The sequence below is a fragment of the Canis lupus genome, chromosome 4 (assembly GCF_011100685.1).
Source record: "Canis lupus familiaris isolate Mischka breed German Shepherd chromosome 4, alternate assembly UU_Cfam_GSD_1.0, whole genome shotgun sequence".
NCBI classification, from domain to species: domain Eukaryota; kingdom Metazoa; phylum Chordata; class Mammalia; order Carnivora; family Canidae; genus Canis; species Canis lupus.
The window spans coordinates 34,626,853-34,652,810 of NC_049225.1; the positions used below are offsets into that span (position 1 = coordinate 34,626,853).

The following is a 25,958-nucleotide window of genomic DNA, read 5'->3' on the forward strand; positions in this document are numbered from 1 at the left end:
CCAATATGCAGAGATCTATATATCTTTGTATCTACTAAAGAAGTTGGATCTGTTATTAAAAGTCCTCCTATGGTGAAGACGGGTGGGCAGGTAGGGAAACCTCTAGAGCCAGATGTCTTCACTGGTGAATTCTACATATGTTTAAGGAAGATATGTCAATTCTATACAAATCATTTCAGAAAACTGAAGAGAAAGAAACACATTCTTATTCCAAGGGGCCACCACAACCCTGATAACAAAACCAAACAAAGAGTTTACACGGTAAGAAAACTACAAACTAACATCCCTCATGAACTTAGATATAAAACTTCCTTAAAATATCTTAGCCAATAGTTTAGTTAAGTATAAATTCAACAACACAAAACAAAACCCAGCAATATCATGATCAAGTGGGGTTCATCTCAGAACTGTAAGAGTTGGTCTCACACTTGAAAATGGATCTGTTTGGTACTGTATATCCACAGGGGGGGAAAAAAGAAAAACCATGTGACTATATCAATAGGTGCATAAGAAAATATTTGAGAAAATCCAATTTCTAATTCTATGAAAAACCCTCAGTAAACCAAGAATAAAGGAAAACTTCTTCAACCTGATTAAGAGTATCTATGATCAACCTATATGTAAACTCTTAATTGAAGGTGGAAAGTTGAATGTATCCCCCTAATATCAGGGGAAAAGCAAGAGATGTACACTCTTATTAACTCTATCCCACATTATGCTGGAGGTTCTAGCCAGTGCAACAGGGCAAGAAAAAGACATCAGAGAGATCTGGATTAGAAAGGGAGAAGCAGAACCATCTTTATTCACAGATGACATGATTGCCTATAGAGCAAATCTCAGTAAATCTACAAAATAAAGCCACTGGAACTAATATGTAAGGTGAGCAAGGTTGTGAGATACAAGGTCAATGTTCAAAAATCATTTGTATTTTCTACACACTAGTAACTAACAATTATAAACTTAAATTGAAAAAGCAGCACCATTCTCAATTGATCAAAAATATCAGAAACGTAGGGATGAATTTAACAAGACCTGTATATTTAACACTGCAGAACACTGCTAAAAATAATTAAGGAAGATATACATAAGTGAAAAGATACGCCTTGTTCATGGATCAGAAGACTCAAAGCACTGAAGCTCTCAATTCCCCCTCAAATTATCTCTAGATTCAATACAAATGGATTAAAATCCTAGCAGGTCTTTTTCTAAAGTTTGTATGGAAATGTAGGGCTGAACTAAGGTGAAGCACTGGAGGGCGAATTCCCCCTTAAATTTTGTGCCTTAGGTGCCTTGCTTGCCTCATTCTAGTCCCAGTCCTGTGAAAATGTGAAGGATGTAGAGGGGAAAAGCAAATTTTTAAAGAAGACAAAGGTGGAAAACTTACTCCACTTGATTTCAAGACTAAAGCTACAGTTATAAAGACAGTGTGGCACTGGTGTGAAAATAGACACATAGGTCAATGAAACAGAAGGGAGAATCTAGGAACAGATCCAAACATTGAAGGCCAGTTGATATTTGACAAATGATCCAAAGGGGAAAGAAGATTTATTTTCAACAAATGGTGCTGGAACAATTAAATATTCATGCACAAAAATAAATCAAAATAAAATAAAAATCAATCTCAACTTTTACCTCACACAATATAGAAAAATTAACCATCAGTATACGTAACAACATGAATTCATCTCAGAATCATGTGGAGTGAAAAAAGCTAGACAAAAAAGAATATGTCTTGTTTGATTCTGCTAATATAAAGTCCTAGAAAATGCAAAGTAATTTACAGTGACAGAAAACAGATCAGAGCTTACTTGGGATTGGCCAGAGAGAGAGAAACTGGTTATTTAAGGGCATAAAAAAAATCTTTTGTGGATAATAGAAAGGTGCATTATCCTGTCTGTGGCAATAATCTCAAAGTGTATGTGTCAAAACTCCAAACCATAGCCCATCAAATTGTGCAGCATTTTTAATGTCAATGATATTTCAGTTTGTAAAATAATTAGTGCATGCACGAGAGCCAGACTGCCTGGTTCAAATCCAGCACACCCTCCATAAAAATACTGCTCACCCCCCCATACATCCTAAAACCTCCTTTTCCCTTCCTCTACTTTAAACACTTGCTAGGTGATTGCCCTTGGGTTAGTCATTTGCCCTCTGTATACATCAGTTTGTCCAGCAATGCCTGTCAGCCTTGCCTTCAAAATTCCAGAATCTGACCATATTTCACTGCCTCTGCTCATACCACCCTGGTCCAAGTTACCATCATCTCTAATTAAAGACCCTAATTTTTAATTTTTTTCCCTTTTTTTTCCAGTCTTTTCCCACCCCGATGCCCACAGTATATTTTCAACACAGAAGTTAAGGGTTCTTCCAAAACATAACTCAGATTACATCAGTTCTCAGCTCAAAATGCTCCAGTGGTGTCTCAGCTCGCTCAGAATAAAAGTCAAAATCCTTGTAGGAGCAGATGTAGCAGAAGCTCTTTGTGCCCTTCCTCACATATTAGCACCTTACACTCCAAAATATTGCCCAATTAGATGCCTGCCCACACCATCCCCTAATTGTCACCACACTTCCCAGGCTTAGCAGCTCATCGCTGTGACTACTTTTCACTTGGGTGCACTTGCATCCCTAGGCTGTGGCATGGGAGCAGAGGTACAGAAACCTAATGGATCATAAAACCCCTCTTCTTGAAGCCAATATTTGGAAGAGGAAATAGCATTTTATATTAAACTAAGCCACTATGCTAAATTGGAATTTCCCTTGGGGGCACCAAGCTTCAATGATATGAAATTCCATAGTCAAGCAGTTGGTACACATGGAGACTGGCCAAGGAGGATGGCTGAGAATGAGTTTCTTGAGAAAAAGTCTCACCCACAAGGAGTCTACCAAAAAAACCAAAAACAGAAAAATCAAAACAAAACAACCAGAAGAGTCAAAACTGAAGGAAAGGGGATTTAGCGGGGAACATTTCTTTGAGGGGCAATCTACATGGATGTGATTCCACTCCCCCTAAGAGAAAGGAGCGTGCTTGCTCCCTCACTGCAAGTCTTCCTGGAGGGGCTTCACTGGGGCCATTGATGAATCCCACAACACAGAGCCAGGGCCATACACAGGACTCTTTGGGTTGAGTCATAAAAGCTCCTTTATGTGTCTTCCATGGGCCCATTGACACCGCTCACTCCCTTCGATTGAACACAAGTTAGAAAAAGTTTCATGACTTTTCTGGGTCTTAACCAAGGTTAATAGAAAATTCTATCACTTTAAGTCGTAAAACTAAGTTTTGAATCAGGAATTAAAATGATCTAATCCAATATAAGAATTGGAAGATTTCTTTGGTGCAGAAATTTTGACCTTTAGAAGGCATAAATGAACATGTATCTCCCTTTAAGGTAGGACTGGGCTGGCGCAGAGGAAGCACCTCATTGAGCGAAATCAGCTTGAGCTCAAAATTCCGGCCTGTCTTAATACGGTTGTGATACCTTAGACCCTTCATGACCATCAGGTTTGTAATCTCTACTCCTGGCGTTAGTGAACCATCCCTCTCAGAAGGTTGTTGTACGGATCCAGTCCTATAACAAAAGACTAATACATCTGCACAAAGCACAAGTCACAAAATTAGAAACAGGTATGATCAAAAAAATAAATGTTCAAAGTGTTGGGCTTAGCTAATAAGCAAAGAGATACAAATTAACACAATGTGGTGAGCCTTTTTATCTATAATATTGGCAAAGATGAAAAACGATTACATTCATATTCACAAGACGCAAGAGTGGGATGAGACAGGCGCTCTGATAAAAGGGGCTCAGGCTCTTTGAGAGTTCCCATACTTTGAAACAATATTTTTTACCATCACTAGGAACCAGATCCATCAGATGTAGGTGGAAATATGCTGGTTGCAGCATCATTTACAAGAAGCACTAACTAACCTAAGTTTCCAAAGATGAAGATTTGCATAAGCTATGAGTCCTCCAAATGACAGACTACTACAAGACCATCAAATATTATCCCAAGAGCCAGTTACTGACATGATAAAATGTGAATTGTACATTATTCATTGAAAACAGTAGGCTACAGAGCTGAACGTAACAGAGAACCCTCAATTTGGCAAAACAAACTACATATATAAGGCTTTGGAAAGGATAATTCATTAGTATATTAGTTTGTATTTTGTTTTACTATTGTAGAAGAATCAGGGAAAAAAAGAAAACCAGAGGAATTTTCCACTGCTTTCCTTCTATCCCTGTCCCTCTCTTCCTACCATGCCTGTGTCCATGTACACCTACAAAAATAAGCAACACTTTATGCTCTTCTTTCTCCCAAGATATTTTCTTTCTACAGGTACGTGGACTTGCAATCATGTCGGCTACAAAGCTTCTGGCTCAGAGGATGGGAGTGGTCAGAGGCTTGAGCTGGGAAGCTTTCAGTTGAGATGGAAAGGAGACAGAAGAGGGGTTTGTGGGTCTACCCATCCCCTGACACACGCTAATCCGAGGTAGGGTGTCAGAGAGGAGCAGGTGGTACTCACTCAGGAAGGCTGAGCCCAGCACATGGGGGTCCTGCAGGCTCAGGAAAGAACACAATCCCATGCCCATGCCCAGGCTTGAGGCCCAAAGTACGTTGGAACCGCCGGAGTATCTGTGTACAGAGATGTTCTATGATCAATCCTAACACTGAGAAATCCAGGGGCCTTTGCAAAACCTTGGTGAAAGCGAGGAGGCAGGTATCCCAGTACGATGGGCTCAAATCTCCCGCCACCCCTGTAAGCGGGATTTCATGGATAAATTCAATTTGTTTGGAAATAATGTCCACAAAGCATCCCAGGTGGGGCCTGGCCTGCAGCAGGTACTTGGATGCAAGCCTCCCCACCTCTGAAGGGCCCCTGGGCTCCCCGCTCTGCGCTGCCACAGAGCAACAGAGGCTGTGAGGACACCACTGGCCTCCCAAGGGGGGCTCCTCAGTGGTGCTGGCCCAGGAGCCCCATCCGTGCCCGAGCGGGGCCGAGGGCCAGGCACCCTCGAGGTGGCCCCAGCTCCTCAGCCCTCATTGCTCCACAGCCAACGAGCCAGCCTGCAAGGTGCAGAACCCCATCCTTGGGCGCCGCTGCCAGGTGAAGGCCCTCTCTGCTCCCCTTTCCAAAACAGGGCAGCCCTCACCGGGGGTTCTTCATCTGGCTCGGACAGCCCTCACTTGGGGTTCTTCACCTGGCTTGGACAGCCCTCACCTGGAGTTCTTCACCTGGCGTGGACAATCCTCACCTGGGGTTCTTCACCTGGCTCAGACAGCCCTCACTGGGGGTTCCTAGCTCAGAGACAGTGGGCCCGGTGCCCGGACATCCCTGGCTTAGGCAGTGGGACAAAGAGCCAAAGCCCCAAAACGTGCTTACGGACCCTGCACGCAAAGTTTCGGCGCCGAGCACCGCTGGGCCCACCTCGCTTCCCTACCGGGGCTGAAAGCACATGGCCTGGGAGCCCCCCAGGGCCCGGAGTCCCAGCGGTGCCCCGGCATGCGCGCGTGCTCACTCTCACCTCTCCGTGTGGCACATGGTGACCAGTCAGCACGGCAGAGGAGGTGTGATAACGGAGTGGAAGGCACAGATAAAAGGGTCTTCCTGGCACAAGCAGTGAGCTCATCGGAATCCATCAGAACCCATTTGCGGGAAGAGCGATGGATAGGAATGCACAAGGGTAAACACTATCCATCAGTTTTCAGGTACGTTTGCTGCATGTAGTATTTAAAGCCATTTGTAAGACTCCTAAGTGTCAACACTCTCTTTCCCAAGCATCCTTCTGTCAAAATGCTACAAACAACCATGTGCTTGTTGGGGCCAGTTGATTCACATCTAAAGCATGGAGTCTGATTCCATGTCAGTGGCAGGGATTTGGCTGAGCTGTTCTGTCTGCAGGGAGCTTGAAGTTGGTTGCAAGCAGCAGGGGATCTGGAGTGGCCCCTGTAAGCACCGCCTCACTGTAGGTTAGTGATCCATGAGCACATGCTTCGGCCCAGTGCCTCCCAGGTGTTCAGGACAGTATCATAAGCGAATTATAGGTTGTTAAGAGCTGCAAATTGCGGGAGGGAGACAGGACATGGGAGAAGAAGCTAAGGACAAGGAAAGAATCACAGCCTGAGTTCTCTGGGGTGTTGGAAAAAAGAAAGGTTATGGAAGAAATTCATAGGTGTTGCAAAGTGAGGGGAGGGTAATTTGGGCTGAGTCTCAAAAGAGGCGTAAGGGTTTGAAAGGAAGAACTAGGGTCCCAGCAAGCCCAACACACAGTTAGAAATATTGCAACTCAGGTTCACCCCAGTGAAGGGTCAAGCCATGCCTCCATCCCCTGGCAGTCCTCATAAAGACATGCACTGACCTGTTACCTAGTTCCTTGATTAAATTCCAAAGATGAACTTTCCTGCAGGACATTAGTGATTTGTTAATAAGAGGAACTATCTTCCAGTAGCGCTTGCTATATGCCAGACCCTGTGATGGGTCACTTCAGGTGAGTTACCGTCCTTAACCTTCACACCTGTCCTAAGAGGTAGCTTTGACGAGCCCTATTGAGCAGATGAAGAAAATAAGATTCAAGGAAGGAAATAAAACAGTTTACCAAGAGTCAAAGAAGTATCCGTGGTGCATTCCCAAAGACTAAAACACAGTTGTCCATCACTGCTCTCTCAGTTCTATCCCAAACCCATCTGTGCAGCTCCAAATACCCTCCCCATGGAGCTTTGAAAAGGGTGAAAGAACGGTACCAGACAATAAAATTTCCTCTTGGATCAGTCACCTTAAGGGTTAAAGTTCACAGATTCCTTTTGCACTGAGAAAGCAACATAGACACATTCTAAGGGAAGAGTGGAAGTACATTTCTAGTAAATATGGTCTGTTCCCTTGCAATGCTACTCATATGACACATATTAGCTTAATTGTGTGCGTTTTCATGGGGGTCTTTCATCATTTCCACAGAAGATCTAAAAAAACCAGGTGGTAATATGTAAAATCACATAAAGGGAAGAACTCTAATAATAAATAACAGAAGTTTTATAATAAGACTTTCCATAACACTTGTATTGCCACTTCCAAATGACAAAAACATGTAAGTTTTACTGCAATTCCAGTCACGTGTTTAGTTTTTAGTTAGTGCTGAGTATGAGGGGGAAAGGTATGAGTGAGCAGCATGGCAAAGGGCATATATTTTTCTTAAATTTGGAGTCACCCGCACCTAAGTTCAGGTCCTGACTCTGCCACTTCCAAGCAATGTTGAAAAGTCAACCCATCTCTCTAAGCCTGTTTCCTTATCTATGAAATGGAATGATAGAAGTTGAAGTACCTGGGGAATTGGCCCCTCAACTCCGTTCCACTTTTGACCCCCTATGTGATGACTCACATCTCTTGACAGTAGCACTTGGCATCAGTGGTCTCTCCCTCCCCTTACAAATGGTTTCTTCAAGGGCGCCTGTGTGGCACAGTCAGTTAAGCATCTCACTCTTGGCTTCAGCTCAGGTCATGATCCCAGGGTCTTGAGATCAAGCCCCACGCTGGGCTCCCCCCTCAACACAGGATCTGCCTGAGATTCTCTCTCCCTCTGCCCCTCCTACTTGTGCTCTCTCTCTCTCAAATTAATAAGTAAAACCTTTTGAAGAAAGAAAAAAAGAAAGAAAGAAAGAAAGAAGAAAGAAAGAAAGAAAGAAAGAAAGAAAGAAAGAAAGAAAGAAAGAAAGAAAGAAAGAAGAAGAAGAAAAAGAAAGAAAGAAAGAAAGAAAGAAAGAAAGAAAGAAAGAAAGAAAGAAAGAAAGAAAGAAAGAAAGAAAGAAAGATAGATAGATTGATTCTTCACTTGGCTTCCAGGTGAAGAAATCATATCTACTAATCATATCAATACTCACATTAAGTATAAATTATGTAAGAACTGCAATTAAAAGGCCAGGTGTTATAATAGATAAAAAAGCAAGATCCAAGTATGAATGGCCTTCAAGAAACATGCTGTATTTTAAACACAAAGAAACACGTAGGTTAAAAGTAAAAGAATGGAAAAAGATATATTAGGCTAACACTAGTCAAAATAAATCTGTAATAGCTGCAGTAATATCAAATTATATTTCAAAATAGAGAAAATTTCAGAGCAGAAGGATAAAGAAGGTCATTTTGTAATAATAACAGATCGATTAATCACCAGGACATAAAATCCTAAACATTTATGCCTCTTGTAACAAAGCTTCAAAATACATTAAAGAACAACAGATAAAACCGCAAGAAGAAACAGGCAAACTCACAATTAAAGTTGAATATTTTGATACTCCTCTCTCAATAATTGATAGAACAAATAGACAAAAAAATCATCTGGGATACAGAAGACATAAACAACCCTACCAACTAAATTGACCTAATTGACATTTATAGAACATTCCACACAGCAACAAGAGATAACACATCTTTTTCAAGTGCACATAAAACATTTATCAAGAAAGACAATATACTAGGCTATCAAATAAGTCTCAATAAATTTTAAAAGATGCAAGTAATAGAAACAATGTTCTTTGACCACAGTGGAACTAAATTAAAAATCAATAAGAGAGAGATCCTTTAAAAATCCCCAAATATTTGGAAACTAAATAACATACTTCTAAAACAGCCCATGGGTCAAAGAAGAAATCAAAAGGTAATACAGAAAGTATTTTAAACTGTATAACAATGAAAACACAAGATTGCAAAATTTGTGGATGCCATTAAATCACTTGAGGGGAAGTCAATAGCACTAAAGCTAAAGTTCTCGAGTCCATGCTCTCAGCTTCTCCCTCTAAGAAAGATATAGGTGCAGATGCCAAATAGATGCATGAAAAGATGCTCAGTATCATTAGTCCTGAGGGAAATTAAAATTACAATCATAACGAGTTGCCATTACACACACCAGCCCAATAGCTGATCTCAAAAACCTGATCAAACCAACTCCTTAACACAATGTGGGGCAATTGGAACTCTCATACAACCTGAAAGTTTCTTAAAAAGTTAAACATACATCTAACCATATGGCCCAGCAATCCCACTTGCCAATCCAAGAAAAATGAAAGCATATGTCCATACAAAGGATGAACGTTCATAATAGCCTTATTTGTAATCACTAAAAATCTAGAACAACCCAAATGTCCATCGATGAGTAAAGAGATATTCAAATTATGATGTAGCCATATATTTGGATACCCGTCATCAATACAGTATACATTGCAATATGGGTGAATCTCAAAACAATTATCTAGATAGAAAAAACCAAAGCAAAATAGAAAAAAAAAAGAGTACATACTGTATGATTCCATTTATGTAAGACTCTAGAAATTACAAATAATCTATAGCTCCAGGAACGGATCAGTGATGGACTGGAAAGCAAGAGAAGATGGGGCTGGTGGTGGGATTGCCAAGGGACACAAGGATACTTTTTGGGTCAAGGATGACCATGTTCACTATCTTCATTGTTCATGGGTGCACTCAAGTGTCAAATCTCAGCTGTACATTAAATATGTGCATGTATTGTACGTGAATTAGACCTCAATAAAGCTGTGAACTTTTAAGCAAAAAAAAAAAAAAAAAAAAAAAAGATGAAAAGCGTAATGCTCAAAAAAACAGTGCCTGGATCTGCAATGTCTGATAAACAATGACTCCTACTCTTGCTCCAGGTTTCCAGCTGAGGCTACAGAGGGGGTAGGATGTGGTCCCTGGTCCTCAAGGGCTCGTCGGTGGGACGAAGGAGACACACAAGCAGCTCAATTACAACACACATAATTGGTTTTGAGTGTTACTAAATTAAATTTGTAGACAGGAAATGGTACAGGGACTTAATATCCAAACAGAATTTGAGTTTTCAAAATGAAGAGAGAAGAATTAAATCTTTTCCCAATCTCTCTCTGTGTCCCAAATAGAGATTTCTTAAAGCGATTTGATTCACCATTCGTATCATGGCCTCTTTTTTCCTTGTGTTCGTCAATTAGTGCATTAGCATTTCTTTCCCCCACATGATTCATGTGTAGCCTAATCTCATTTTCATGTGCTTTGCCTCACTGTGTGTTTGGGGGTAGGGAAGATCTGGAAGTCTGGACTGCCATTCTCTGGGATGGGATGTTGACAGAAGTCCCCTCTGGGCCAGGCCGAGGTCTGCACCCGGAGGATCTCATGGAGTAGGTGTTGGTGGCAAACCAGGGAAAGTAATAAGGTGGGGGCTGAGGCCCGGGGGCCAACAATACAAGAGAATTCTGGGCAAAGGCTGGCTGAAGGGCCCGGACACTGGGATGACCCTGAGCTTGGGGCGGTGGCTGTCTCTTAGGATGCAGCCAGAGCAGCTCTCTTGACCAGAGGCAGCAGGAGTTAAGACCAGAGAGGGCTCGGAGGTCGGCTCATGAACAACCTCATGAGTCATGTGGAGGAATGTGAACTCGATCCCATGGGCCTTGACACTCCACCACCTTCCAGCAACCTATTCAAGAGCAGAGGAGAGCCCATCAAAAGAAAACCACCAGTGCGTTTGGGACAAATGCACGCGGCCGCCAGCGTGCACAGCCTCATCCTTGGAAAGCGCGGCCAGCATCAGAGACGGAAGATGCCTACAGGAGACACCTGTTTCTCACTCTTTAACTCTAACTTAGCCACCCTCTTTGAGCACAGAATCCTTTTTCCACAAAGCACCTACAAATTAGCAGAACATATGTTCCCGAATGCAAGTTGGAGCCTGCTGTAGGAAGCCCAGCCAGCACTTCCCCTGCCCTTCTTCCCTGGCTGCTCTGCCATTGGCTAATGGCCTGGCCCAGGGCTCAGGGGGACATGCATTCGTCCCAGAGGAACAGCTTGTGCCCCAGGGGACTCCTAAGCCCAGGGCAAGGGGGTGCAGGGAATAGGGGGTGCAGACAGCTGGAGCTCACAGAGCAGGATGAAGGCTTTCTGAGTCTGTGAAGGGCTGGGATGTGGTTACAAATGCTCTTCTTCCACATGTAGGCAAGTAGATAAAGCACAGTCAAGGTGAGGAAGCAGGAGCCTTAACACGGCACAGCCTGTGTGTGAGACCCTCGTGCTAGGAACTCCAGGAAGCCTGACAGAAAGGAGGTCCCACTTACAGGCTATTCAAGGAGTCCATCACGTGCACCAGGCCCCCAATGCACATTGCTGCGGCAAGGAGCGCACAATGGTAGAAAGAATAATGGGCAAATCCAGAAAGACCTTCTGGCAAAGGAGAGGTTTAGCAGATCCCTGCAGGAAAGGGAAGTCCTTGGCAGTCAGAGATTCAGGAAGAGCATGCCAGGTATAAAGGGAAATCCTGGCAAAGGCCAGGGCCAGGAATGGAAGATAAATATAGGAAGTAAGTCTCTCATCTGCTTGCCGGGATGAGCCACGGGAGAATGGGCAGACAGGTAAGAAGCAAATGAGGGGGCACAGGTGTGGTCAGGGTCATCCTGGACAGGCTCTGAGGCAGGGCCCATGATGCTGGCTTTTTCTCCACTGAGGAGGGAGCCACCCAGAAGGGTGGGGGCACTGGCCCTCAGGACTGGAACACCAAGTGAGAATCAGATCTTGGCGGTGGGGGTGGGGGGATGATGAGTGCAGAGAGAGACACACTGAGCTGGAGGTGGTCAAGAGGCTTCCAAGCAGTTGAGTCCAGAAGGCAACTGAATCTCCGGGTCTGGAGCCCAGAGGCAAGGTCTGGAACGAACATGGAATGTGGGGGTCATTGACATCTGCTGGAAATGGGCAGGGGTGCCAAGGACCCCTGACTCTGTCTCTTCCACAGACCACAGCTCAGAGCCTCACCCACCGAGAAACAGAAGCACAAAGGTCACATATGAGCTTCTGCGCTGCTTTCTAAACACCTTAAACCATTTCCATCAAAACATGCTTTGGTCTCACGTCTGCAAGAACCAGTCTAACCATCTGAGCTGATCAGCAACAAAGAGCCCTTCAAGTCCAGTCAAGCTCAGTTCTGGAAGAGGCTGGAGACCTGCATATAAATTCCATAAAAAAATTTCCTCTACAAGGTTCCCAAGACACAGATCTTCATGGACAGAGCATTCTCTTCTGCACCCAAACTCCACCTGGCACTAAGGACATGTGTCCTCGGCCGTGGCTCAGGCCTGGGATCTGCTGAAAGCCACATGGAGAGGAAGCACTCCAGAGCCACTGGAGAAGAGTTTCCAGAAGCCACCTAGCTCATCCAGAGTCAAGTCTTGACTGGTCCTCAACCAGCAGCTTCTGATGAATGACCCAGAGTGGTCTCCTCCATCCTGGAGTCTCGAGTTGAATCATTGCCTTTGTTTTTCCTTGAAGGCCTCCTGGGAAATGCTTTTCAAAGGAACTTGCTCTACCCTAAGTGTGTTGACCTGCCTTCCACCAAACCTTTCTAAGGACCTACTCTTTGCATGGGGCATGCCATTCAAGGATGAGCTGGATTCTGGCCGTGGCTTCAAGGGACTCATGACCTAGTAGCCATCTTGATTAGTGGCTCACTCTGCATTCCACGAGTTATTTCAAATCCCCCACCCTCCTCCAAGCTAACATGTGATTTAATCAATCCGTGAAAATACAGTTTATACCCAAGAGCGCATCTGCTTGCCCGTGTCCCCACAGTCAAACCTGGAGACCTGCAGAGACTAGAAACTATCGATGAGGCTCATACACTCACAAGCCTTTCTCTGCATACAATCACCCCTTCTCCAAATGAGACAGACCTCAAACATACACCAGTGAAAGGGTAGACAGATTAAGAAAATTATCCCATTAAGAAAATAACAACTCCTAACTCTGGGAAACGAACTAGGGTGGTGGAAGGGGAGGAGGGCGGGGGGTGGGGGTGACTGGGTGACAGGCACTGAAAGGGCACTTGATGGGATGAGCACTGGGTGTTATTCTATATGTTGACAAATTGAACACCAATAAAAAATAAATTTATTTTTAAAAAAAGAAAATAACAAAAACATGTGCCTTTGAGTGTTTATCTTGAATCCAGGAAAATACACTAAGCAAAGTCAGATACAGAGGGAGAAGCTGGAGGACAGAGCCAGTGAGGAACGAGAGAAGCAGGGGCAGAGCTGGGGAGCACAGTGCAGGCCCCCCTGGGGAAGGATGTGGGATGCAGACACACAAACCTGAGCCTGGCAGACAAACTGAACTTCCCCCAGAGACGTGGGGAGCAGCTCAGGAAATGGGAAGATGGGGCCCCAGTACAGTTGCTGAATTTGAGAGACCATGTTGGAACCACCAAGTCCCTTCCCCCGCTTCCCTTCTTCCCACCTTAGTTGATCTATCACGTATGACAGAGAAGCAACTAGGAAGCTCCACCTGTGGCTCTGTATTTAGATAGGGTCTAGACGGTAGAACTATTGGAAGAATAACCTGACTTTTGTCTCCATTGGGGCCAACAGGAGACAGCAGTTCTGAACACGGCTGGATCCGAAGGGCAAGTCTACATGCAACTTAGAAAATATCTTGGTCACTAACCAGAGGCCACCCTGGGGTCTAAGAACCAAAGCTTTATAGGAGGACCTACCTTCACATCGTAGAATTCAAGAATGTCCATGAGCTGACACCAAAGCCAAGGGTGTCTCCACCAGTGTGCATATCTGAGCCTTACCACTGGCTTTACTGAATCAGACCCCGACCAAAGGTCAAGGATCTTTGTTAGGGCCACACGCATGATGATGTCCTTTGCTAGAAAGGACTTTGGAGTCAGACAGTCTTCATACAGAATCCCAAACGCACCATTTCATAATTATATGACCTTGGGCTGATGATTTAACCTCTAGAGCCTGCCTTTTCCCATCTGTAAAATGGGGATGATAATAACAGTCACAGAGGGTTGTCGATGAGGACAAAGGGTGGTGCCAAATATCAAATGCCCTGGCAAGTGCCTGCCATATAACGGGCGATCGAGATACAGCAGATGTTGTACTTCACTCTCGAGAGGAAGAGCCTCCCCGTAGAAGAGGAAGCCAAGAGGTGGGGAGGTCACTTCTGGAGAAGAACACACATAGCGCGGGACACTCACATGATGTGTGTGTGGCCCCCAGTGGACTGTTGACCAGGGGCAGTCCCATAGCCATCCCCCCAAGGGAGGCTGTTCCAGCTGCCCCAGCAATGCCCTCGGGGGCATTTCGCCACTAGCCATGCTGAAATTACCCCCAGCCCTGAAGACGGGGGCAGGAGGGACAGAGGGTTCTGGAGGCGGGTCAGATGCAGGGGAGGAAAAAAAGATACAGGTTAGAAACATAAAGACAGAACACTTTTTGAAGGCTGGCCACAGAGAAACACCGGCGATCCGGTTCAGAAGGGTCCCCACTAAACGAAAGCCAGCACCAGGCATCGGCCTCATGGGGCATGGGGAATGCACCCCCTCTCCGGAACCAAGGAAACCCGACTTTAAAGCTTGTGGAGAAGCTGAGGAAGCCCAGAGGATCAGAACTTCCCTGGACCAAGGAGCACTCCGACAGGCCCCAGAGATTGGGGTGGTGGCCTTCGCGTCTCCCCTGATTAGCAGCACAACCACCCGCGACCGAGGGAAACGGGCAGTTACCACGTGTCTCCAGCAGGCCCGGAAGAGCTCCGAGGGTGTGAATTTAGGGAGGAAAGCCATGAGAAGTGCCTGCAGGAGCTACTCTCTGACGCTCCCTGCAAAATCATGAAAATAAGCCACCCAGACCTCTCAGCCTCAGAACATGGGCTAATGAGGAAACACACACCGTCAAAGAGTAAAGGGCCCACGCAACAGGCCTTGCATCTTCTAGAAAGAGGCCATAAGCAACTGATCCATTACTCTGGGAGCAACTGAAGGCTGAAGGCCTGATGGAAGGCATCCCGAGAAGCGCCTTCTAGAATCAGCTCTGCCAACGGCGTGCTGGGGTCACGCAGCCTCCCCCGTGGCGGTTCCTCAAGGGGTGTGTGGGCAGAGGGGCTCCCTCGGGAAGGCCAGGGCGCGGGGTTGCAGGCCATTCGTGGTGGGAGGGCCCAGAGCCGTCAGGCACAGGGAAGACCCAGGCGCCCCCTCCTCCCAGGGCCAAAGCAGTGGGACGGGCTGTCTCGGGAGACACTTTGGATCCACCCCTTGAGTGGCTACACTGATTGCTGCTGCACCGGCTGCGCAGGGGTGAGCACACTCACACACACCTACATGCGGGTGCGCACTCTCATACGTACATACACACACAGTCACCACCGCCTCCTGCCGGAAATCAGCCTTCTCCACCACCTCACCCTGTGCCCCACCCCCTCTGCACCCCTCATTCCTCCAACCCACCTCTGCACCCCTCATTCCTGTGCCTCACACCCCCTGAACCCCTCATTCCTCCACCCTAACCCCCTGCACCCTTCAATCCTCCACCCCACCCCTCTGCACCCCTCATTCCTGTGCCCCACCCCCTCTGCACCCCTCATTCCTCCACCCCAACCCTGCACCCCCATTCTTGTGCCCCACCCCCTTTTCACCCCTCATTCCTGTGCCCCACCCCTCTGTACCCCTCATTCCTCCACCCCACCCCCTGCACCCTTCAATCCTCCACCCCACCCCTCTGCACCCCTCATTTCTGTGCCCCACCCCCTCTACACCCCTCATTCCTGTGCCCCACCCCCTCTGCACCCCTCATTCCTCCATCCCACCCCCTGCACCCCTCATTTCTGTGCCCTACCCCCTCTATACCCCTCATTCCTGTGTCCCACTGCCCTGCACCCTTCATTCCTCCACCCCACCCCCTGAACCCCTCATTCCTCTGCCCCACCCCCCTGCACCCTTCATTCCTCCACCCCATCCCTCTGCACCCCTCATTCCTCCACCCCACCCCCTGTATCCCTCATTCCTCCCCTCCACCGCCCTGCACCCTTCATTCCTCCACCCCATCCCTTTGCACCCCTCACTCCTCCGCCCCACCCCCTTCACCCCTCATTACTCCACCCCACCCCCTCTGCACCCCCTTCTCTAACCTGCCCTAACCTCTGCAGCCCCTGGCCCCTGACTGGCGGCCTCCCCTCATTCCGCACATCCACACCTGACACCACCTCTCACTCCTGACTCCTTCCTGCGCTCCAGTTTCAGCCCTTCCACTGGTTCCCACCTGCCGCAGGTGAGCATGCTGGCAGGTCAGGTCCAAGCCCCTGGACCCCTGTGTCACACGGTGGAGCGCTAGGGCGTCCCTCTGGGCACTCCCCAGGGGCAGGGGGTTCGGGGCAGGCTGCGCCCCTCCGCGTCCTGGGCTCTTACCTCATTCACAAAGACCCAGTGGCTGTCCTTGGAAGCCAGGTTGGTCTCCACGGCCTGCAGAGAGGAAAGGAAAACAAACGTGAACGAAGCAGGAGCAGCCAGCGGACGCAGGAGCCGCCGAGGCGAGGCCCCACCGACGTGGCTCTCGGAGGCGGCCTTCAGGAAACGCGGCCCCAGGGCCACAGGGCGCATCCTCTGAACACGGGCCCTGCCTGCCCCTGTCCTCCGAGCTCCACGCACCCGCCCGGGAGTGAGCGGGGTGGCCGTGATGACAGCGGGACAGTCAGTCGGGCACCTGCTCTCAGGCTGCGGAGATGCAGACGGCGCGGCCTCTCCTCTGCCCCGGGCGGCTCGATCCCCAGCTTGGCCTGCCTTGCCCACCCCTCCATCTGCAGGCTCCACCCACGGGCCTTGCCTCGCCCAGTCTCGGATTCCGGGGCTCCTCTCTGCCTGGCTTCCTCCTCGGGAGCCCCCCAAACTCTCGGCTCCTGGGGCAAGTACGTCTGCAAGGCCCGGGAGGAGGCCCCAGCTGTGCCCAGACCTGCACCCGAGGCAAGGGTGCCCCCGGGGGTCCCTGGCCCAGATACGCTCCCCCCGTCTACACTGTGCTCTGTCCAGCAGCCCTCGCCCTGACCGCCCAGCCCAGGGCCTCCCTCCTGTCCACACAGGTCCCCGGAAACCCGCAGGCCTGGGCGGGGGCGCGGGAGGCCGGCGCGACCACAGGGCCTCCGGGAAGCCTGGAGACACCCCCCAGAGATGCGCACAGGATGCGGCGCTGGGACGCGTGCTCAGGGCTGGAAAGCCCGAAGCCTAAACCGCATGGACGCTAACATGAGGACGCTAACAGCGGGTTAACAGGGCTGCGCGCGAAGCCCTCCTCACAGATTCCAGGAGCCGAGGAGCCACTGGGGAGGAGGCAGAGCAGCGTCAAGCTAACCAGGCAAATAAAGGGCAGCCCTTCCTTCCACGGGGGCGAAGGGAGTGGAGCTGGCCTTCAGCTCCAGTCTGGCCTTCGGCAAGTGGGGGGCCCGGAACCTGCAGTCGGGCTTCTCTGCTGGGGCCGTGGGCCGTGCAGCAGGACAGCCGTCAAAGCAATGCGGCGGCAGGTGGGAGCGTCCTGACAACTGTAGGACCCCGCCTAGACCCCGTGGGAGGCGGGGACCACATCCCGGTGAACCCCAGCGGCCCCTGTAGTGGCGCAGTGCCTCCACGCTGCACCAGGTCGAGCCGCTGCCGCGAGCCCTGCGAGGCCTTGCCAAGCCATCAGTGACCGACTTCCCAGCTCTCGTGGTCCGTCAGTAGGTTGGCCGACGTAGAACGTGAGAAGATCTGAGAAGGTGGAAACTGCCAACGGCTCTTGCTGACTCCTGCTTGAGCCCCTTTTTCTATAGGGGACCCAAAGAGCTGGCCATGGCATGCAGCCCGTGGAGAGGGCTGGGATGGTGGACACAGCTGGCCAGCGGTGAGGGCATCACTTGTGAGGCAGAGCTAGGTGTCTACACTTGACCCGACGCCCGCACACCACCTCCTCGAGAAAGCAAGTACAGTGTCAGAGCTAGACACCTGCTAAGGAGGTGGGAGGCACGTGTCTTCCGCCATCTGAGGAAGGGAGTATGCCCCCTTGTCCATGAGGAGCAGCCCCTGTCTGAACGTCAGGCCCGTAACAGTTTTCCCACGGCCAGCTGCAACAACAGAGCTGGAACAGGAGTGACCCAGGACACTAACATGCCATCCTGCAGGTCCTCCTGGGGGAGGGCGCATTGGGCTCCTGTCCTGGCTACTCAGCCACTCTGAGTCCACAGCTCCCCTAGAGAAGTGGGTGCAGCCCCGAGCCCAGCTCCTGACTCCCACAGCGCTAGACAGCAAGCAGCGCCTACTGCTGACGGGGAGTATATGCAGGGTGGCCGGCCGGGCAGGGCTGGAGAGGCCCCGGCCGCATGCAGGCAGAGATCGGCTCTGATACCCAAACACCTAAAAGGAGGCCGGGAAGACAGCGGCTCCACGGGGCTGCAGGACGCGCCTCCCGCCGGGTCCCCTGCCTCTGTGTTCCCCACCACTCACACAGCACCAACACTGAGCCATCCCCTTGGATCGAGCACCCCACTGCATATTTGAACCTCCCCCACTTCACCACACACCCCCCCCTTGGTTCACACAGCCCACAGAGCCAGGCAGCGTTCTCATCCCCATCACATGGATGGGGAGCCAAGACCTAGATCCGACCCTGTAGCTCACACAGGTCGCTCAGCCAGGACTTGGCAGGGGCTGGATTTGAACTCAGGTCTGTCTGTCTCCAAAGCCTGAGTTCCTTCCCTCGGTCACGCTGCTGCTCAAAAGGCCTACACAGCTGTCAGAGCAAGCGTGCGAGCCTTCGGGCCTGCACCCAGCCCCGGCCCCGGACAATGGGGACACAATGATCTCTTTTTTTCTCACAACTGAGAAAAACGTTACGAGCAGCAGCGCCTTCCATCTCCAGGTTAACTTGTTCTCACCAGCCCGAGACCATTATTCCACTGGCGTTGCTTAAGTATGAGCCTGTTTTACTCTATCTGGGCCTAAAGGAATAATAAATGGAATGGGGAAAAAAAAAAAAAAAGAAGAAAAAAAAAACCTCCACATGGAAGCCTTCCAGCAGCATCGCTGAGGATTTATTTCACAAAGTGCAAGTGCCACCGATTATTTATGTATGTGTTAATTGTTGGCCACTTCTCTAGCACCCCCCCAACACTGGGAGCCCGAGATAATGAACACTTGTCGACAATTAGCATCTTTTTAAAGCCCTAACTCGTAACATTTCAGAACATTCCTTCCATGGAGCGCAGACCCTGGCATTTTCCCAAGGATGGAGAGCGCGCTAACTTCAAAGACCCGCTGCTGCCTTTTGCAACAGTGTGCTGCTTAGGAGCCATGCTCTCTGTGCAACGTCACCCCCTGGAGCTCCCCCATCTGCAAAGAAGGGGAGCAGCTGGCTACAAGACTACAGACGACCCAGCAGCCTGTTTACAAGGAAATCGGCAAAGCAACCACCGCGAGGCCCAAGTTCACAAGCTACAGTCCAGAACCACGAGCCTCCACGGAACCCTTCCTGGCCATGCTGGGCTTCCCAGAGGCCCAGCTCCTCGAGCAAGGGGCCTGAGATTCCGGACCAGATATGTCTCCTGTTCACCTCAGCCTCGTCTCTAGAACTTCCTGGAGCCTTGCTCTCGACGGCAAACTGCCTCCATGCTCTCCCCAAGTCCACGGCTCCTCCTGCCGGCCCTGCCCTAGGTCCTAGGTCCCACCAGGGAATCCTGAACCGGATGTGGGTTCCCTTTCCAGTTTCTTCTCCTAGGAAACAGCCCCTCTCGACCCAGCATGAGTCACGTGTTCCCACCTCACCTGCCATTGTGCTGGAGCATCCTTGAAGCCAAGGGCCCTTGGAGGGAGCAGGAGCCTCAGTGACCTGGGCACAGGCAGGGGCTGCTTGGCATGCAAGTGATGGCGGGAGGCTTGGTTGCTGGCGGACACTGGAGACAAGGCAGTCATGTCCAGCCACACAGGGCCGTGGGGGAAAGTGTGGGAGAACTAGGCCCATGTGGAGTCCAAACACTCCTCTGGGGGATGCTCAGAGGGCTGCTGCTGTGGGAAATGGGAGCCTGCTGTTGGGGATTCAGGGAAGACACTGGATGGAAAGGCTGCAGGTAAGGGCTGCTTGCAGACTGGGTGCAGCCGCTCACCCCTTCTGAATAGCTCCCTTACCCAGGCCCTGAGCGAAGCATCTACACAGGAGGCCCCAGCGAGTCCTCACGCCACACCACGCCACGCCACGCCACGCCACTGAAAGTGGCTTCCGAGCTGAGCAGACGGATGGGGAAGCTTGCCCAAAGTGTCACCGAGGCCCCTTCCAGGGCGTCGCGCCAACCTGAAGACAAACTCAATCTGGTCACTTCGTGGGGATGTTTCATAGGAAAGCAAGAGCCAGGCTGGAAGGCAATGCAGATGGTGATGAGGCCTGGCCAGCCTGCCTGGGAAGCCCCGGGGACTTCGGGTTGGGGTCCTGGATTCTGCAGTTTCCTGCCAGCGCCAACCCCCCACCACCAACCCTCTAAACTCTTGGATCGGGGTTCCTTAAGGGCTACGGCCTTGTGTCGATAACAGGCAGCTCCTTCTCAACATAGCCCCTGGCAGACGATGAACTTTGAAAGACGCATCTGGAATCAACGAACGACAGACTCACACTACTGCCCACTTCCCTGATGCTGAGAATGACGACGGCCAAGGACACAGGCCGGAAGCCCCCAAAGAGTCAAAAGGGGTCCTGACATTCGGGTACTCTTCCCTTTGCGTGGTCCTGCCTTAACGGAAACCCGCGCATCCGGGCCCCGTGTCCTTGTTCTGCGCGGTTTGGATGTGCACTTGATTTCTGGTTAACACTGTTCCGTGCAAAGTGCTGCCTGTGATTGAAAATAGTACCGTTTTCCTACACATCTGAGAGAAGGTGAAATGAAACAAAGTGAACTTGAAAGGTGGATAAATGCAAGACATCGTGACCTTTGGGAGCTGATGGAAACATGATCAAGTTTTAGAGCTTTGCTGTGGGGATATAATTGCATCTTCATTTGTGCTGAGTGCTGGAGCTCCATATATAACCTGCTTAGGACACAGTGAGTTCTGGACGAGTCTGGTCAATCAGTGGCATTTTAAAAGATATTACTGTAACATTGGAGAGAGGGTATTCATCCTCGGGTGGTTTGTTTTTTGTTTTTTTGTTTTTGTTTTAGCACCAGCGTTGATCTCAGAAAACCTATTACGTTGCTATTGAAAAAAAAAAGAAATAAAGAAAGCATCGTTGGCTAAACACATGTAAAAGCTTGATAGGGCTGAGTGGTCCTAGTCAATCAGCAGACCCCCCGGCCCTGGTCCCCACTGTTTACCAAGTGGGAGACAGGTGGCTCCCCGGCCTCGTGGTCCACGCACAGGGCGGGCACCCCAGCTCACGGCCTCCAGGGACGGAGACTCACCACAGACCAGCTGTGGGTCCTTCAGAAGAACGAGAGGCAGGTCCCAGGGCTGTGCTGCAGGTGCAACTTCGTGTAATAAAAAGTGAGAACACGCTACATGCGGATGATTTATGAGGAGGCGTTAATATCAGCAGAAAAATGAAATGGGGTCCGCTCCCCATGCGCCGCGGGTCGGGAGCCCCGGGGAAAGCGCAGCCGGGAGCTGGCGGCCAGCAGCAGCCGGTGGATGCTCGGGTTCCATCAGAGGGCCCCGATGCCCCCGACTGCCCTGCCACCTGGAGCCCCGGACGCCAGGGGGCCTCCCCGGGAGTCAGGGGCACTCCCGCACAGTCCTACCGAGGACCCCGACGTTCAGCAGAACCAGGCACTTCTGAGCGTATTTCCGCCCTGGGTCGGCGAGAACAGCCGGCGGCCTGTGCAGCGGGCCCAGGACAGTCCTGGATGCGGCCCCACGGGCCCAGGGACGCAGCTCTCGGCAGCAGGTGGCGGCTGAGCCGCTTCTCCACAGCCTGCTCCTCAGCTCCAGCTTCCAGCCGTTTTCAGATATAAGCAAAGCAAAGTCTAAAACTGATTAAAAAGGTTTTCTCCTCCCTCCCACGAGTATTTACACGTTCGTGCCAGAGCCTGAGGAGGCGCTGCCTGCATCCGCAGGACTGGCCCCGGGGACCCGGAGCATCAGGGCTACAGAGAGAAGGGAGGGGCTGGGGACCATCTGGGGCAGAAAACCCCTCCCAGGGCCGCTGGGTCACATCCAGTCCCCCAGGCCTGCCCCCCTGTGTGGCCGTTGGCCCCGGAGACCGGACCCCCGCACACACCCACCGGGAGAGCATCTACACTGCCCGGGCTGCTCAATTAAAGCATCAGCGTTCAAGGTTAATACCGTGACCCCTTCCAATCCTGCCAGGCGAGCCGCTTCTGCACACGGATCTAATTCCTTTGCTCAACCTAAATTGTTTTTAAAAGATGGAAGCGTTTGAATTCTTTTTAAGGCAATAAAGTTGAAAGTAGCAATTCTTTACCAAGCTGATAAGAGCTGCTGGGTGTAATTTGTATTCTTTTTTATGAGCCTGACTTTTCGGAGAATGGAATAGAAAGAAAAATATCTCCTTTTCAGTTCTGGAGACAAGAGCTGCTTCTTCCTCAGGGTGCTGGGGAGGGGTTCTCTGGCTCGGGAATTGTCAGGAAACAAGTCCCTGATTTGTGACGTGGGAAAGCCAGGGAAGTGCCCTGCACCAGCAGAGGGGCCTCAAGCTCCCCTCGACACTCTCCTCTCGCCCCACTGACAGTGATTCAGAGAGGCCAGGGATGGGACCAGGAGGTCCTGGGGAGTAAGGAGGGGAGGATATTGCAGATTCAGTGAAAAGAGAGAAGGGGGACCTATGTTCTTTAGAATCCATAATGTAAGCTGCCCTACAACCTTTCAAACAGCTTCTCTCCAAGTACAAAACTTCTGTGCAATTGGGTCCCAGGCCCAGGCATGGCCAAGACCTTGGTTTTTGCCCAAAGTCCTCTAGGCCAAATACACATATGCTTCGTCTGTGGGCTGTGGCTGTCCCGCCGCATCCTCCACTCTGGTGACCAGCACGTGGTGCTCAGAAAGGCCCTACCCATGCAACGACCCTGCTTGAGGAGGGCGCTCTGAGTGCAGGGCTCCTCGGCTGAGTATCTGGAGTAGAAAGAGCAGGGGAAAACCCACCATAGCTGTGCCCTATGCTTACTTGCCTTCGAGCTGTAGGTCTGAAGCATCACACTGGTTTCCTCTAATTGGATGATCTTGGTGACAGACATGAAGATAGGAGGCAACCCTACCTGACCCCCAGGACAACGTTAAACCTTAAACTCCCCAAATTCTCCCATCCACGTGCACGTGCACATGCATAGACACATAAACACACACACAAAGTCCACTTCATACACCTTTGTAGGCAAAGTGGGGCACAGATAAAAAGAAATAGCAATGAATCAACAAACACAAAATGCCCAGGATGGGCAACGTCGCATCTCTCTCAAGTCCCACCTCAGATTCACACTGGTCTTTCTTGCTTTCATGACCAGACTTTCCACGTGGCCTCCGAGGTGCTTATTCCAAAAATATCGATTCTCTATCTATATTGGCATTATTTCTTGCAACAAATCCTGAAAGGCGACCATCTCTGATCCCTTTTAAAAGAAGAGGAAAGCAAACTAGGAAATGACAAAACAGCCAGCTCTTTGGGTTCACAGACAGGAATAGCATCGTCTCTGCCTAGACTGGAGGACCCAGAAGTACAGCCCCATAATGAGAGCAGGAGACAACCTGTCAGCCTACCTGCAGTAGCTATCGGGCCCACCAGACCCCAAGAATGGGGAGACTCGTGATGGTTTCGGGCCCCTTCTTTGTGGTCATTCGCTATAGACTTGATGCTTCTCGACTCTGTGCTCCCTAAGACCAGGTTGGGTATAGCCCAGGGGGAAGGCCAAGTGCCAACTGGTGCTGGTCTGGGCTCAGGGGAAGGACTACTGGCACAAGGCAAGAGGCCTCAGGCTAGAAAGGGACTAGCCACATAGGCTTCCTGAGGAACTTGCCTGACCTAGAGAAACAGTAAGGCATGCGGGAGGCCCAAAGGAGGAAAAAATAAAAAAGACTTCTTGGATTCATCCACTTTGGGAAATCATGGAATTAAAAAGTCAAAGAAGCAGGTATCAACCTCGAGAAAATCCATGAACAAGTATGAGAGAGACAAGAGCAGGATCCACCCACCCACTGAACAACCATGTACATGGGTTCCTCCTAGGTGCCGGGTGCTATGAGCAATCTGGACAAGGACGTAAGGAAGTCTTGGGCCCTGTCCTTGAGTGAATCCAGCGTACTTAGAGAGACAGTCCGATACAGAGAGAAAATGCTCCTGGATAAAAGGAGAAGGTGCAGTGATGGGAGAATGTTCAGTGAACGAGGAGCCAGGTACCAAGTCCGTCCTGCAGAGGGGACGTCCCCATGTTGGGAGTGGGCAGTAGTGGGGGCGGTCAGGAATTCCAGGCCAAGGGGACGGCATGTGGAAGCCTGGAGGTGAGAAAGGGCATTAGGTTAGGGCGTGACGGTCGAGTCACATCTTCACACCTTGTGAAGAAAGATTTGATCCTAAAGTCATTAGATGAGGCGAAAATCAATTATAATCAAAATTAGCCATGAAGACTCCTTAGCTCATGGATAAAGTGTAGTGCAGAAAATATAATCTGTGTAAAGAATCCTGGATCCACTCCTCTGACCTTCATTAATCAATGTGTCTCTATGGCCCTCAATTAGAGCTTCATTTTCATCCCCGCGTGTATTGACTAAACCATCACCCACTTGCCTGGCCCCGGAAACCCACGATCCCTATCCTGTCCTGCCAGATGGCTGCTCCATCCAGTTAGTCAGACCACACCATTTTGGAATCTCTTCCTGCCTTGCAAGTAAAGATGGGAGGTTTATGGTCAGCCCCGCATTCTAGGGAGGTCAGGCTGGCCGTGCGGAGAAGCTCTTGAGACCATGCACACATTCCTTCTAGCAGGTTCTCGACGGTGTCAAGCTTTACAGTGCCCATTGCCTATTGAGGAGGCCACTGTGGCATTGCCTACGTGCCTATTGACTGGAGTTAAATCTGCACAGGAAGCATCCCTACTATTGGTCATTCTGTGGCTCAAAATCAAAGGCAGGAGAATCAGTAGCATGAGGAATGAGCTGTGACCCAAAATATTGCCAGGTCCCAAACAGGCAGGACTTACGCAGCCAAGCCAGGCTTTTATCTTGTAAATCCGGAGCCCCCAGGTTGAGTACAAGGGAATAGAAGAGGCTGAGGGGTTGCTAAGAGTTCTCCTATTTAAGAAAAAACAAAAATCTATGCTCAGAAACTTTGAGATGAACTGCACCCTGCAGAACCATAAAGGACACTAACAGAAATGTGGCTGGAACGTGACGGGCTACACTGCGGCCCCTCCAGATTCCTATGTTGAAGTCCTAATCCCCAGTACCTCCGAATGTAACTGTATTTGCTGATAAGGTATTTAAAGTGATGATTGAGTTGAAATGAGGCCATCAGGATGGGCCTAATCCAGTATGACTGGTGTCCTTATAAGAAGAGTACGAGGGACTCCTGGGGGGCTCAGTGGTTGAGCGTCTGCCTTCGGCTCGGGGCGTGATCCTGGGTCCTGGGATAGAGTCCCACATTGGGGTCTCTGCAGGGAGCCTGCTTCTCCTCCTCCTCTGCCTGTGCCTCTGCCTCTCTCTCTCTCTCTCTCTCTCTCTCTCTCTCATGATTAAATAAATAAAATGTTTTAAAAAAAAAAAGAAGAAGAGTACAAGACACCAGGGATACGTGCTCATAGAGAAGAGGCCACGTGAGGTCACAATGAGATGACAGCCATCTACAAAGCAGGAAGAGAGGCCTCAAAAGAAACCACCCCTGCTGACACCTTGATCTTGGACCTCGGGCCCCCAGAACCACGAGACGATTCATTTCTGTGGTCTAGGCCGCCCAGGCCGTGGTGCTTTGTTCCGGCAGTCCCAGCAACCTAATGCAGGAGATGCTAAAAGTCCTGCAAAACACAAGCTCCTAACTGTGGTCAGGAGGTTTGAGATATGACACACTGATATCCCCACCTCGGGGAACCGCGGGGCACGCTATCAGACAAGTCCTCATCTCACAGAAAAGCATCGACCTTGGCTGAACCCCGTGTTTATCAAGACCACCTCGCCCAGAGTGTGAAGTTTCTTTGTTCAAGGGACACGCAGACA

At 49.9% G+C, this 25,958-nt stretch overlaps 1 protein-coding gene across 3 annotated transcripts in view; it reads right to left on the reverse strand.

Moving 5' to 3' along the window:
- Positions 1-25,958, reverse strand: part of GRID1 (glutamate ionotropic receptor delta type subunit 1) — a 639,335-nt gene that overhangs the window by 230,830 nt on the left and 382,547 nt on the right. For all 3 annotated transcript variants that reach the window (XM_038534516.1, XM_038534515.1, XM_038534517.1), the window contains one exon: positions 16,206-16,259. In XM_038534516.1, the coding sequence (XP_038390444.1) occupies positions 16,206-16,259 (54 nt within the window). The remainder of the gene's footprint in view (positions 1-16,205; positions 16,260-25,958) is intronic.